The following is an 11,819-nucleotide window of genomic DNA, read 5'->3' on the forward strand; positions in this document are numbered from 1 at the left end:
TCCCTGGAGAAAGTGCAAAGGAGAAGAAGCTGAAAGTGAAGGGACCAGTTAAGGATGCCCAGCAAGACTCTGAGACTCATGACTCGGAAAAGCCCTCATGATGAAGGTTCTAAGACCTGGGATCATTTCCAGATGGGCTCTCCAAGTGTCTCATTGACTCGCACAGTCCTTCTGAGATAGTTAAGCAGGTCACTTCCATCACTGCTGAGTCTGGAGCAACGGTTGAAGTCACCACTGCAGATGCTTAAATCAACTGTTTTAATAAAGTGATTATCTGCTGGTAAAGAAAAAAGAGAAGAAGTTTGACACCACCCCACCTAGCATCAGCAGGCCGTAAAACAGGAGGGCCACGAACCAGATGCAGGATCCAGATCCAGCAGCCGACATGAACAAACTTCCATGCAGTCAGCCAGTGCTGAGAGTTGGCCACACCTTGAATGAAACCTCCCTCAATGGAACCAAGACTGTGACCAGAACAAGGACGTGGTGTGCCACCTTGTTCTTTGCACCACTGCTTCACGGCGTCACCGAGGATCCCATCATGGCGTTGACCACACCACGCTGCAACATTTCGTGGGAGAATCCTGGCCCGCCCACATTGACACAAAATCGAACTCTCACATTCTGTCAACAAAATATAGCCATTGGGGTGGGAGGTGGGAGGCAGGACCTGAATGGAAATGTCTGATTTTGAACTGATTTTTGGTTTTTAGGTACCGTTTCAGGTGCTTAGACTATTCACGGGCACTCTAGGAGAGCAAGACTTCCGTGTGAGCATATGTGAGCAGAGATAAATGTGCTTTTACATTTAATCAAGGCAACTGCGAATTAAATGTGATGCCAAAAGTTATCTCCCCTTGCGTCTAAAACCTAGAAGATGGATTCACTGTATCATCCAAGTACATGAAACGAGTGTGAACATGGTGAATGAGCCACCAAGGGTATGAATATTTTAGAAAAACAGCGGCAGATGAGATGAGCATGGATTTCCTAGATGGTGAAGCCAGGACGGGACTGCCTTGCTAAATTAATGATGAGCTGTTTCGAGGATAAAACCAAATCCATTGCATCAATAGGAATGCATGTGTAATCTCATCAAGCCATGGAAATAAAATCAAAAGCTTAATTTAAAGGGCGTGGGGAGGTAGAAAATGAAAAGCTTTGAAACCAGAGACTTATTTGACTTCTTGTGTTACTGTTCCCCCAAACGTTCATACTCACCAGTCACTGGAAGTTGTGCGTTCAGTTTGGTGACTACGTCAACTTACCCATGCAGACTGCTGCTGAGCTACAGTGATCCTCTGCTGGGGTTTCCAGTCCGGTGCTTGGGTTTCTTTCTCATTGGTATTCAAGAAATGTGTATATAGGCGTGTGTGTGTGTGTGTGTGTGTGTGTGTGTGTGTGTGTGTACCATATAGTATAGCACTTAGGAGCTTAGCATGGGGTCAGACTGACAGCACTTGGAATGCAGCTGTACCATTTACTAATTGTGTGACCTCGAGCAATTTAATTAACCTCTCTGGGTCTCAGATCCATATCTGCAGATAGCTGGCATCAACCTTGTGGGTTGTTTTGAGGATTAAGTGAGCATCTGTTGTGCACTTCTTAGCACAGGACCTGGCTCACAATCAATTTCCAAATATGAGGTATTGTTATTATGATGTTTTTCAATGAGATGTAATTAAAATAATTCTGTTTTTATGCTAGTCACCTGTGGAGCAGTGGCTGGGTGGCACTGTGGCTGAAAAGGCACGCCAGACTGACTGTTAGGTTTGTGTGTGCTTACTCAGAACCAGGCAGGAGAAAGGTGAACTCCCATCAAGATGTACAGTCTTGGAAAGAAACCCCCAGGGGCACTTTTATCCTGTCCTATCAGGCCATTGTGCCTTGGAATATTTTTTATCTCCTGAAATAATACACGAAGACTTAAAAAGGGTAAATATGTTAATTCAGAGGATGTCCTATGCCTCCAGAGAGCAAATCAAACAGTAGTAGATGTATTTGCCTTATGTAGAAGACCCTTTTAAAGAACCGCGATAGCCCAGTGGTTAAGTGCTGGTCCGCTAGCGAGAAGATCAGTGGTTCAAACCCACCAGCAGTGCCATTGGAGAAAAATGTGGCAGTCTGCTTCCATAAAGATCAAAGCCTAGGAAATCTTATGGGGTAGTTTCACCCGCCCCTATGAAGTTGTTATGCATTCACATTGCATTAATAGCAATGGGTTTTGGTTTTGGTTAATGGACTCTTTTTTTTAATGACTGTCATTGAATATTGGTTAGCTGGCTGTTTGTTTACCTCAGTTGTGCAGACAGGAACCGTGCCTGCATTCTCTGAGTTGGAGGGCAAGTTGCAGTAGTTGACCTGGAAAACCATTTCTATTTGATGTTGTTATCAAGTTGCAAAAGTTCAGAACTCGCCCATTCTCCTGACTCTGCATTTCATTCGGGGTTCTTTGTTATGCGGGAATCAAAGACCCTTGGTTTCATATGACCCTTTTACTATCAGAAGCCTTTAACTGTTGGCTGGACTTCGGTGTTGCTAAGTTTTATTGGGCCAGTAGAAATATCCAGAGGACCATTCTCATCCAGTGCCCGTAGGATAGTCAGCAGCCAAATAACAAACCATTGGTAAATTTTGCTTTAATCGTTAAAATGCATGTGAAATTTATACAATATTACTGTATGTGTATGAAATTGTGAGTATGTGTGTCAGACACACACACACATTGTTTATACTCGTGTGTAAGCTGAGTTTTTCAGCACATTTTTAACGCAGTTTTTGTGGTAAAATTAGGTGCCTTGGCTGATATTTGGGCCGACTTCTACTTGAGTATATATGGTTTGTATACTTTGTATATATAGGTGCTTTAAAATGTTCATGGAAAAAGTGGAACTAAAACAATGGAATTTTGTCATAAATTTTTGAAGCTCCCTAGTATGTGTATGTGTATAGTATAAATGCATTTATAATATGTATGCATATACATCATTTATAAATCTGATAGTTGTACAATTTCAATGTGTTACAGTACAAAGACTATTATGATGCGAATATTTATGACCGTGTGATTTTATTTACCTCTTGGGAATCAGTTGCCTTATTGATTCCACGACAGATATAATTTCATTAAGATCATGGCAAGCTAGGTGCGGCAGCAATTCCAAAGTATTAGAGCCTTTTCTATTACATATTAATAGTTTTTAATCTTCTGAGATTGCTTGTATATGGCCTGAGCAAAGAGATGAAAATATTGATACTTTGTTTCAAGGACCGTATTTTCAATTTTGGGTAGTTCCATGTTCTCTCCTGGATGGTTTGGAACATGCTGCGATGCTCTATGCTTGTGCTAACCAGGGTTGGAATATGGATGTAGGAATTATGTCCTAAGCATATACTGGAGAGCTTCAACAAGTTTGTGAAATAATTCCATTATCGTTTTTTTCCTCCCATTGTTTTAATGCATTTTCTCCCACCAACTTTTCAAAGCCCCCTCAATATAACATTATGACTTCCAGGTAAATAGATAGATGTAATCTGTATTAGTTGGGTTTACCAGTTGTGACCCTGTTCAGCCCGAGTGTGTTGATGATTGTGTCTGTGAGGAATTCTGGAAAATCCTAGAAAGAGAGGTAGTTCCAGAAAGAAAAAACGATTTATGAAAAAAACAAAATCATTGAATGTGCACTTTATTTTGTTCACTTTGACATGACACTAAGAGGTACATCCTAATTTTATCCCATGTAGAATCACCCGAGAACAACAAAACTGCCAAGAGAATCCAGTGACATTTAAATGTGCTAAATAAAACATGCATGGCCCATGTCAGGTTTCTGTGATTTTTCGGTTCTGAACTTCAAAGGCTCTGGTTAGCTTGCTTTTTTTTAACTAATGAGTTTAGCACCACCAGTGGGAAAATGGTTAAAGTATATCAGCTGTAAATTGGTACAAAGCACTAAAAGGGACATTAGCCTCTAATCAGATTCTAACAGTTCATTAAATCTGCTTTTCTACCACAGTGCTTTGTCTTTTCTCACTCCTTAGCATGGGCCTTCCTTATAAGGCAGCTTCTTCCCTGTTTCATCTGGGCAGGACCTCCTCCGGGGTAGGAAGCAATATCAACTCATCCTTCATTGTCTACCAACCAAACAGCAAAGGGGCATGCTTTGTTACCTAGATACCGGGTGCTGCCGTGAACACAGGCTGTCTGGGTCCTGGATGGCTTTCCTGAGACTGGGTGGTAGCAGGCATCACTGGCAACCTGTGCGGATTTGAGATTCATGCCTGAAGTGTAAAATACCCCCAGGCTCCCATGACAGCTCAAACTCACCACTACCGGGCCCATTCCGACTCAGTCATCCTATGGAAGGACTTCCAACTGGAGGCACATTGACTCGGCTGGCCAGTTGTGCCACAGTTCTTTCTACGCCCCATTAAGATGTAGTAACCCTAAAAAGTATGGAGATGTCAAAAGCAAAAATAAATCAATAAATAATCATTCTGGTCATTTTAGTAATATTGTACCTTTCTAGGGGGAAAACCCCAGAAAATTGTTTGTTTTCTTCTTTGAATTACCTAAGAGACACGGTGATATGGGATTTTAAAATGCTCATTTAGCTAGCTCCAGAATTAAATTTGCTCTGTGCGTGTGTATAGGGGCCCCATCATTTTATGTCTTACAGTGTTTTTTCTTAAAGAGAAGAAGCATGAAGAAGCACCGAGAAATAATTAAAGCTTCAGTCTCCTGTACTCTGTTGGTATTATTTAGCTATCAAAATGTTGAATTATTACTCAGGAAAATGGGGTTTCACCCCCAACTCCCCTTTGATTATCAATTTGGTGGGAAAGCGTTTTAGGAAAGATGAAACCTGAAGGTTTAGAAACATATGAAATTTGTCATGTAGGCAAAATAAGTAGAAACTGATTCAGCCTCCCTGCCTCTTTTTGTAAAATATGAAGGCAGATGGTTACATGTACTGGACAGAAATAATGACTGTAACCAAGTGTGTGCAGGCACATGAAGTCAGGATTGTTTTCTTGGTCATCATGCGACAAGGGCAAAGTTTGCATTCTAAATAAGTTTTAAAGTAGGAAACTGATTGTGCCCTTCAGGCTGCACTGATTTGTGATTTTTCCTATAGGTTACTAACTTCCAAAAAGTCCCTCCAAGTGGAAACTAGCAGACAGTAGGCTTCGTTTCATCTCTAGAGCCAGAAGAGAGCTGGGTTTTCTTTTCTGGAAGTAGTCGATGGAGCCGTATGCCAGAACACAAACAAAGGATTTATTTCTTGATTATGACCTCAGTGCTGACAATCAAGTCTCGCTCCCAGGCGTATGGGTCAATTAGGAAATACTAGCTATTTGGAATTAATACATAGAAATCCTCACCTTATTAGAATTGCCATGGTATATTGAAAAGAAATCTGTGTATATAGAATTGTATTGACTTATTTTACTGTATATTTAGACTTGGACGAGAGTATCACTACATATAAATGATTTTGGCATTCGATCTTTTCTTTATGGATTTTTGTACAAAATTAAGAATGAGAGAGAATCCTGACTTAGACAGATTTCTTCCACTATTGCGAAAATGTGATGAATTGTTCCTGCCCCACATAAATTAATGTTTCCATACTCCAGTTTATTACAGTCTGACCTCCAACCCAGAGGTCGGAGAATCAGACTGATTAATTCAACTTCTTGGCCATTACTTCAAATGAAAGTTCAGATGGGGGAGATAATTGGTTATGCTGATCTCTTCATTGAATGACACCTCATTCTTTAAAAACAAACAACCCAAAAAACAGGTTTGCCATAGTAGACGTACCCCATGGAAGGAAGACTGCCATATGCCCTCTGTGGACTGTTTTCTCCTCTCTCTCTCTGCAGAACACCAACACCTTTGAGAACAGAATGCTAATGCTGGATGGGATGCCGGCAGTCAGAGTCAAGACAGAGCTGTTGGAATCGGAACAAGTGGTAAGCACTGGTGTCCACCTGTGTCCCCCTTCCTCCCCCTTAGGAGCACGGCCATCCTTTTCAGGGCGACTTGGGGTCGTCTTGAGGCTTGAGAAGGACTTCTGCTCTTGCCCATGCTTAAACTCTTGTCCTTCAGAAAAATTACGCAAGACGGATGGCTTCTCACTCATTTGGAACCTCAACTGTTGTTCACGTGGAAAAGATACCTTTCTGAAATTAGGACAGCGTCGTGAATTCAATTGACTATTCAAATGATGACCATATTCAAATTCGTGTGTTATTTAAAAAGATCATAAAAATCCAAAGCAAAGAGAAAATATTACTACACACATGTATCTATAATGGGAATATAATCTCACTATCAAAGTAGCTTGGTTCTGGATATATTTAGAAATTATTCAGCAAGTATCGAACTTTTTTTTATTTCCTGGATTTCTCTTTTGTCACTTGTCCTTATCCTTTTTAAAATTCCATAAGGAATAGGAGGCAGGGAATTTGAGAAGTTCACGACAAACAGCAGATTGGAAACCAGCCATATTGTATACATTAGGACTGGAGGAACACCCCACTCGCTTGCCTGAAGCCCACTCTTAAACCGTGAACTGAAGTAACCGCATGCAGTCATCTTTAAACTCAGCAACGGCGTAGCGTGTGCGTGTGCTCCAGACAAGGGTTGTTGTGGGAAGGGCCCACACCGCGCTCACAGCTGTTCCTGTGTCGGAGCTGCAGCCTCGGTGTCAGTCCATCTTAGGGAGGGCCTTCCTTTCCTCTCTGTTCCTCTGATTTATCAAGCGTGATATCCTCTTTCCCCCGGAGGAGGTCTCTCCTGACAACAGGTCTAATTGAGTTGTGATTCATACTGAAGGCTGTAATCCTTGGTCTTCATCAGCAGGTGCTTCAAGTTTGCCTCACTTTTCAGTAAGCAAGATTGTGTCATTTGCATATCTTAGGTTATTTATACGTCTTCCTCCAACCTGATACCATATTCTTCTTTATGCACTCCAGCTTCTCTGAGTATTTCCTCAACGTATGTACTGAATAGCCATGGTGAGAGGATACAACCCTGAGACACACCTTTCCTGATTTTAAACTGTGCGGTAGTAGTCCCTGGTTCTGTTTGAACCACTGCTGTGCTATACATCCATTCCTCTTGAGCAGAATGAAGTGTTTGGGGAGTGTCATTCTTCTTAAGGCTATACATACTTTGTTAGGTTACACAGATTAATTGCCTTTGCATAGTGAATGAAACACGGGTAAACAGCTGTCTGAGCATTCTCTATTTTAGTAAACACTATCCAACAGCAGCAATGAAAACCATTATGCCATGTCCTCCTCTGAATCCAGCCTGGACCTCTGGCAGCTGCCTCTCAGCAATGTACTGTTGCAACCAGTGTTAGATGATCTTCAGTCATGTTACTTGTATGTGGTATGATGATATTGTTCAATAATTTGTGCATTATTGGTTCACTTTTCTTTGGAATGGATTTCTTCCAGTCAGTTTGCCAAGTGATTGCCTTCCAAATTCCTTGGCTTGGACATGTGAGTGCTTTACCAGCTTGTCGACACAGTTCACTTGGTACCCTAGCGCTTCCTGCACTCTTGTTTTTCACTAAAGCTTCAAGTGCAGCTTGGACTTCCTCTCTCAGCGCCATTGGTGCTTGCTTTTATGCCACCGTTTGAAATAGCTAAATATTGACTACTTCTTTTTGGTCCAGTGACTGTGTATTCTTACCCTCTTCCTTGGGGCTTCTTGTGTCCTTCAATGTTTTCTTTTGGAATCTTGAATATTGTAACTTGAGGTTTCTTTTTCATTTTTCTCCTTGAGTTCTTTCTGCTGAAGATATGCTGAGCAGGGTCTTTCTTTTTGGTTTTGTAGCTCTTGGTGTTTGCACATCTCATTAAGCTATTTGACTTTGACTTCTTGAATTGTCCTTTGAAATTTTCAGTTCAGCACTTGGACTTCATCCTTTCTTTCATGGGTCTTAGTTATCTTGCGACTAAGAGGAAGTTTCAGAGTCTTTTCTCACATCTACTTTGATCTTCTCATTAAATGCATGTGATTCAGGAGCCAACAGTAACCCGGAAGCATGGCAAGAGGGGCAGAGCTAGGGAAAGTGGTGGCACAGCGTGATGTCTGTAATCCCTGCCAATGAGCCGTGTATGCATATAGTTGTTACATGAGTGTATGCTCTGTTGTTTCACCCAAGAATAGCCATACTAATGATGTTTCTGTAACACTCTCCAACCCAATTAATGAATTAGTCTATGACCACAGACCAATGTACAGAGCAGGAGCCCAGGACAGTAGATTTTTAAAAGGAAGATAGAAGATTTCAGCATTGCTAACTTTTCTTTCTTCACTCGTTAGAATGACAACATACGAACAAATAAACCAAAAGAAACCAAGTGCCGAGTGACTGCCTGCATTGTGGGCTGTCTGCCACATGTAGAAAAGGTGGAAGCACACCCTGCCTTTCTTTCTCAACAACTGTAACGCCAACAAAGTGGCTAAGAGAACTGGAAAGGGGTATAAATTAGCCTTCGGGGCATTTAAATCGAGAACCACTGTTCTGGAAAATGTGTACTGAGACTTGTTCTGATGTGGCTAAGATTCTTAAATCCTTGCCCTAGTTAGAAACTGATCTTAAAAGCCAGAGGAGGGATTAGCAGGCAGGAGTCCCCATGGTGGGCATTAGCCCCAAACCAAAAACCTCACTGCCGTGGAGTTGATTCCGACTTAAGAGTGACCCTATGAGGCAGAGTTGAACTGCCCCTATGGGTTTCCAGAGTGGTCAATCTTTATTGGAAGAGAAAGACCTCATCTGTCTCCCATAAGTGGTTTCGAACTGCAGACCCTGCTGTTAGCAGCCAGCAGGTACAGTTAACTCAGGTATGAAGCAGCACTCTGCACCATAACTCACATTACTACGGGTAACCCGTGAACCACATGAAGTAGAACTGCATGAGTCCATTGAGAGACAGATTTATCAAGAGTCCAGTGCAATGCTAATCATCTCTGCGGGAGCAAGTTATAACTGTCTCTGGTAAACTGTGTATCACAGTAAAAGCTGAACTCTTGTGGTTCTCAGGATTTTTTCATCGTGTTTAGTGCAACACCATAAACCTTGAGTAGCACCGCAGGACTCACACACAGGGCCACTAGTGATGCTGGATGTGCTCCCATCAAACGGGTGACTTCCTTGACAGCTCCTCTTCACTTGGCTCTGCCCCTGCAGTGGCCTGCCATTTCAAGAACAATGAATCCAGCATGAGGAACATTGTTTAAAAAAAGAAAATTCGTGAAGCTGGTGCTCCAGCTAAGTCTGTAGTACCCAAACCCTTCGTGTGTGTGTGTGTGTGTGTGTGTGTGTGTGTGTGTGTGTAATACCTCTTAATCTCTTATTGAAAATACAGCTTGTGGGTGCATTGAATAATACACATAATGTACATAATAGAGTGAACATAATTTGCTTATGTTATCTGTTAATGCACCTAGTCAACAGAATGCTATTAATAGTTACGTTTTCAGGGAGTCACATGGTACACTTGATTTTTCAACTGGTCAGGGGAATAAATGATAGATAGATAGATAGATAGATAGATAGATAGATAGATAGATAGAGATAGAGATAGATAGATGATAGATAGATAGAGATAGAAGTCTGCTCTTTTCAACTTCATCAGTTAGTAAATTGGTAAATTCACCCAAGCCCATTAAATGTTGGAGAAAGGCCAAAAAGTAGAGAAAACTCTTCAGAAAAGATTATATTTTCAGATCTTTTCACCCCCTTTTCAGTGGGAAAAATACACTTACCTTGCACACATACCCTCGCCCTGCCTTTTAATTAAAAAAACCTCAGGCCCCATAGCCCACAATCCAGGAAAAAGTGTCAGTCACTCACTTCAGTGGAGTTCATTCCGACTCATAAGCTTTGGATCGTTACCTGCAAGATCAGCGAGTCTAAACCATCACTCCCATAAAGACGTACAGTCTCAGGAATCTAAGGGCTCATTGCCTCTGTCCTGTAGTGTTGCTATGAAGATGAGGTATACGTCTCTGCCTTGCATCCCCCCGCCCCATTGTTCCAGCAACCCAAAGGACGATATTGCCCACTTTGAGAAATAACTGATCTAGAAAAACAGTCCACGGCAGCATGGTGTGTTGGTATTGCTAGTGCTGATGACTTTTGACAATATCCGGGTGTTCCAACGCTTTCACTGTCAGTTGTCAGTTTTAAGGCAAGGCTCAAATGAAACATCCAGATGCGCACACACCTCCCGCCAGGCTTCCCAGAGGTTTTACAGTAGCATGAAGACCCCATGCTACATTTTTTATAGGAAGCCTTTTGGGGCCCTTAAATAGGAAGAAGAAAAACAGTGAGTTTATAAGTTCAACTTGATGCCTGGCTATCAAAATGAATTTCCTTCCTTTTCAGTGGAGCTGATGACATACTGGAAGGAAAGATATTTTTACCCCTTGGTGTTAAATGTATTTCTTGAATATATGACAGATCAGTGTTTCATCCTCTTTCTTATAGAAATAAACCTTGACTGAAGTAGCCTTGCAGGGTCTAATGAAATGTGTGATGACTTAACTCCCTATAGAATACAATTGTTTCTATTTCACAGTTTGGGATACTTTTCAATCCACTTTTAAAATTAGAAATAAAAACTAGAGATTTAGGGAACTTTATACTTGAGTATGTAAGTAGAAATATATATATATAGTTGAAATATATTTAAATATTGACTGTACCATGGACTGCCAAAATACCACATAGCTCTATCTTGGTAGAAGTACAGCCAGAATGTTCTTAGAGGCAAAGATGGCGAGAGTTCATCTCACATACCTTGCACATGTTATCAGACCAGTCTCTTCAGAAGGACAGCATGCTTGGTGAAGTGGAAGGGAAGCTAAAAAGAAGATTGTCAGTGAAATAGATCGACACGCTGGCTGCAACAATGGCCTGGAAAATAAGAACAGTTATAAGGATGGTGCAGGGGCAGGTGGTATTTCACTGTGCTGTACAGCAGGTTGCGATCACTTGGAACACAGTCGGCGGCATCTAATAACCGCGTATTTATTTGGTCTCCTGGCTGGATGGGGCTGTGGTAAGGTGGTTGATAGTGTGGATTATCTGATTGTAGAATTTAATTACAGAACTGATTTTAGATAAAGAAGGCTAGAATTTTCAGCATTTCTGGGCTTCAGCCTTCCATGACTAACATCGTACTGCTAAAAACTGATCGAAGATGTCTGTTTCAATAAGAACAATTTGAACGGTATTGGTGAATTTAAAATAAATAAGTATAGGTTTGATTGTGGCCTTTAGAACAAAACGACACATATACGACAATAAACAGAACATTGTGGACACTCCTGTGCTTGCAAGAAGGACGGAATGTGGAGACCTGAAAGAGCAAAGGCGGACCATTGATTGGAAACTGCAATTGCTCTGAAAAACCTAATGTTCAGGCTGATTCTAGACCACAGGTATTCACTCTGGGATTTGGGGAAGAAATGTTGGTCTCTCTTCCAAATTCCAAGATACTCTGCTTTATTTGCACCTCCTCTTTTTAGCAAGGAATCCTGTCAGGTATCAGAAGACCCAAAACAAACAATCATATCGATGTAAACAAGGTGGGGAGTGGGGGGCAGAGTGAAGACCCAAAGCCCATCTGTAGACAATTGGACCTCCCCTCACAGAAGGGTCACACCACATTTCTTTAGTTATTTCCTGCTTCCTGTCCCCCACTCTCATGATGACCCCAGTTCTACATTAAAAATTTGATTAGATCAGAGCAAGTATACTGGTTCAGATAAGAACTCTTAACACACA

At 41.5% G+C, this 11,819-nt stretch overlaps 1 protein-coding gene across 2 annotated transcripts in view; it reads left to right on the top strand.

Annotated features, from left to right (window-relative positions):
• The window catches only part of KLF12 (Kruppel like factor 12), a 728,313-nt gene that overhangs the window by 441,431 nt on the left and 275,063 nt on the right, over nt 1–11,819 (top strand). For both annotated transcript variants that reach the window (XM_045287155.1, XM_045287156.1), the window contains exon 4: nt 5,890–5,979. In XM_045287155.1, coding sequence (XP_045143090.1) covers nt 5,890–5,979 — 90 coding nt within the window. The remainder of the gene's footprint in view (nt 1–5,889; nt 5,980–11,819) is intronic.

Source organism: Echinops telfairi, unplaced genomic scaffold (assembly GCF_000313985.2).
Source record: "Echinops telfairi isolate 266 unplaced genomic scaffold, ASM31398v2 ScPeMD7_11;HRSCAF=52, whole genome shotgun sequence".
Classification (NCBI taxonomy): Eukaryota; Metazoa; Chordata; class Mammalia; order Afrosoricida; family Tenrecidae; genus Echinops; species Echinops telfairi.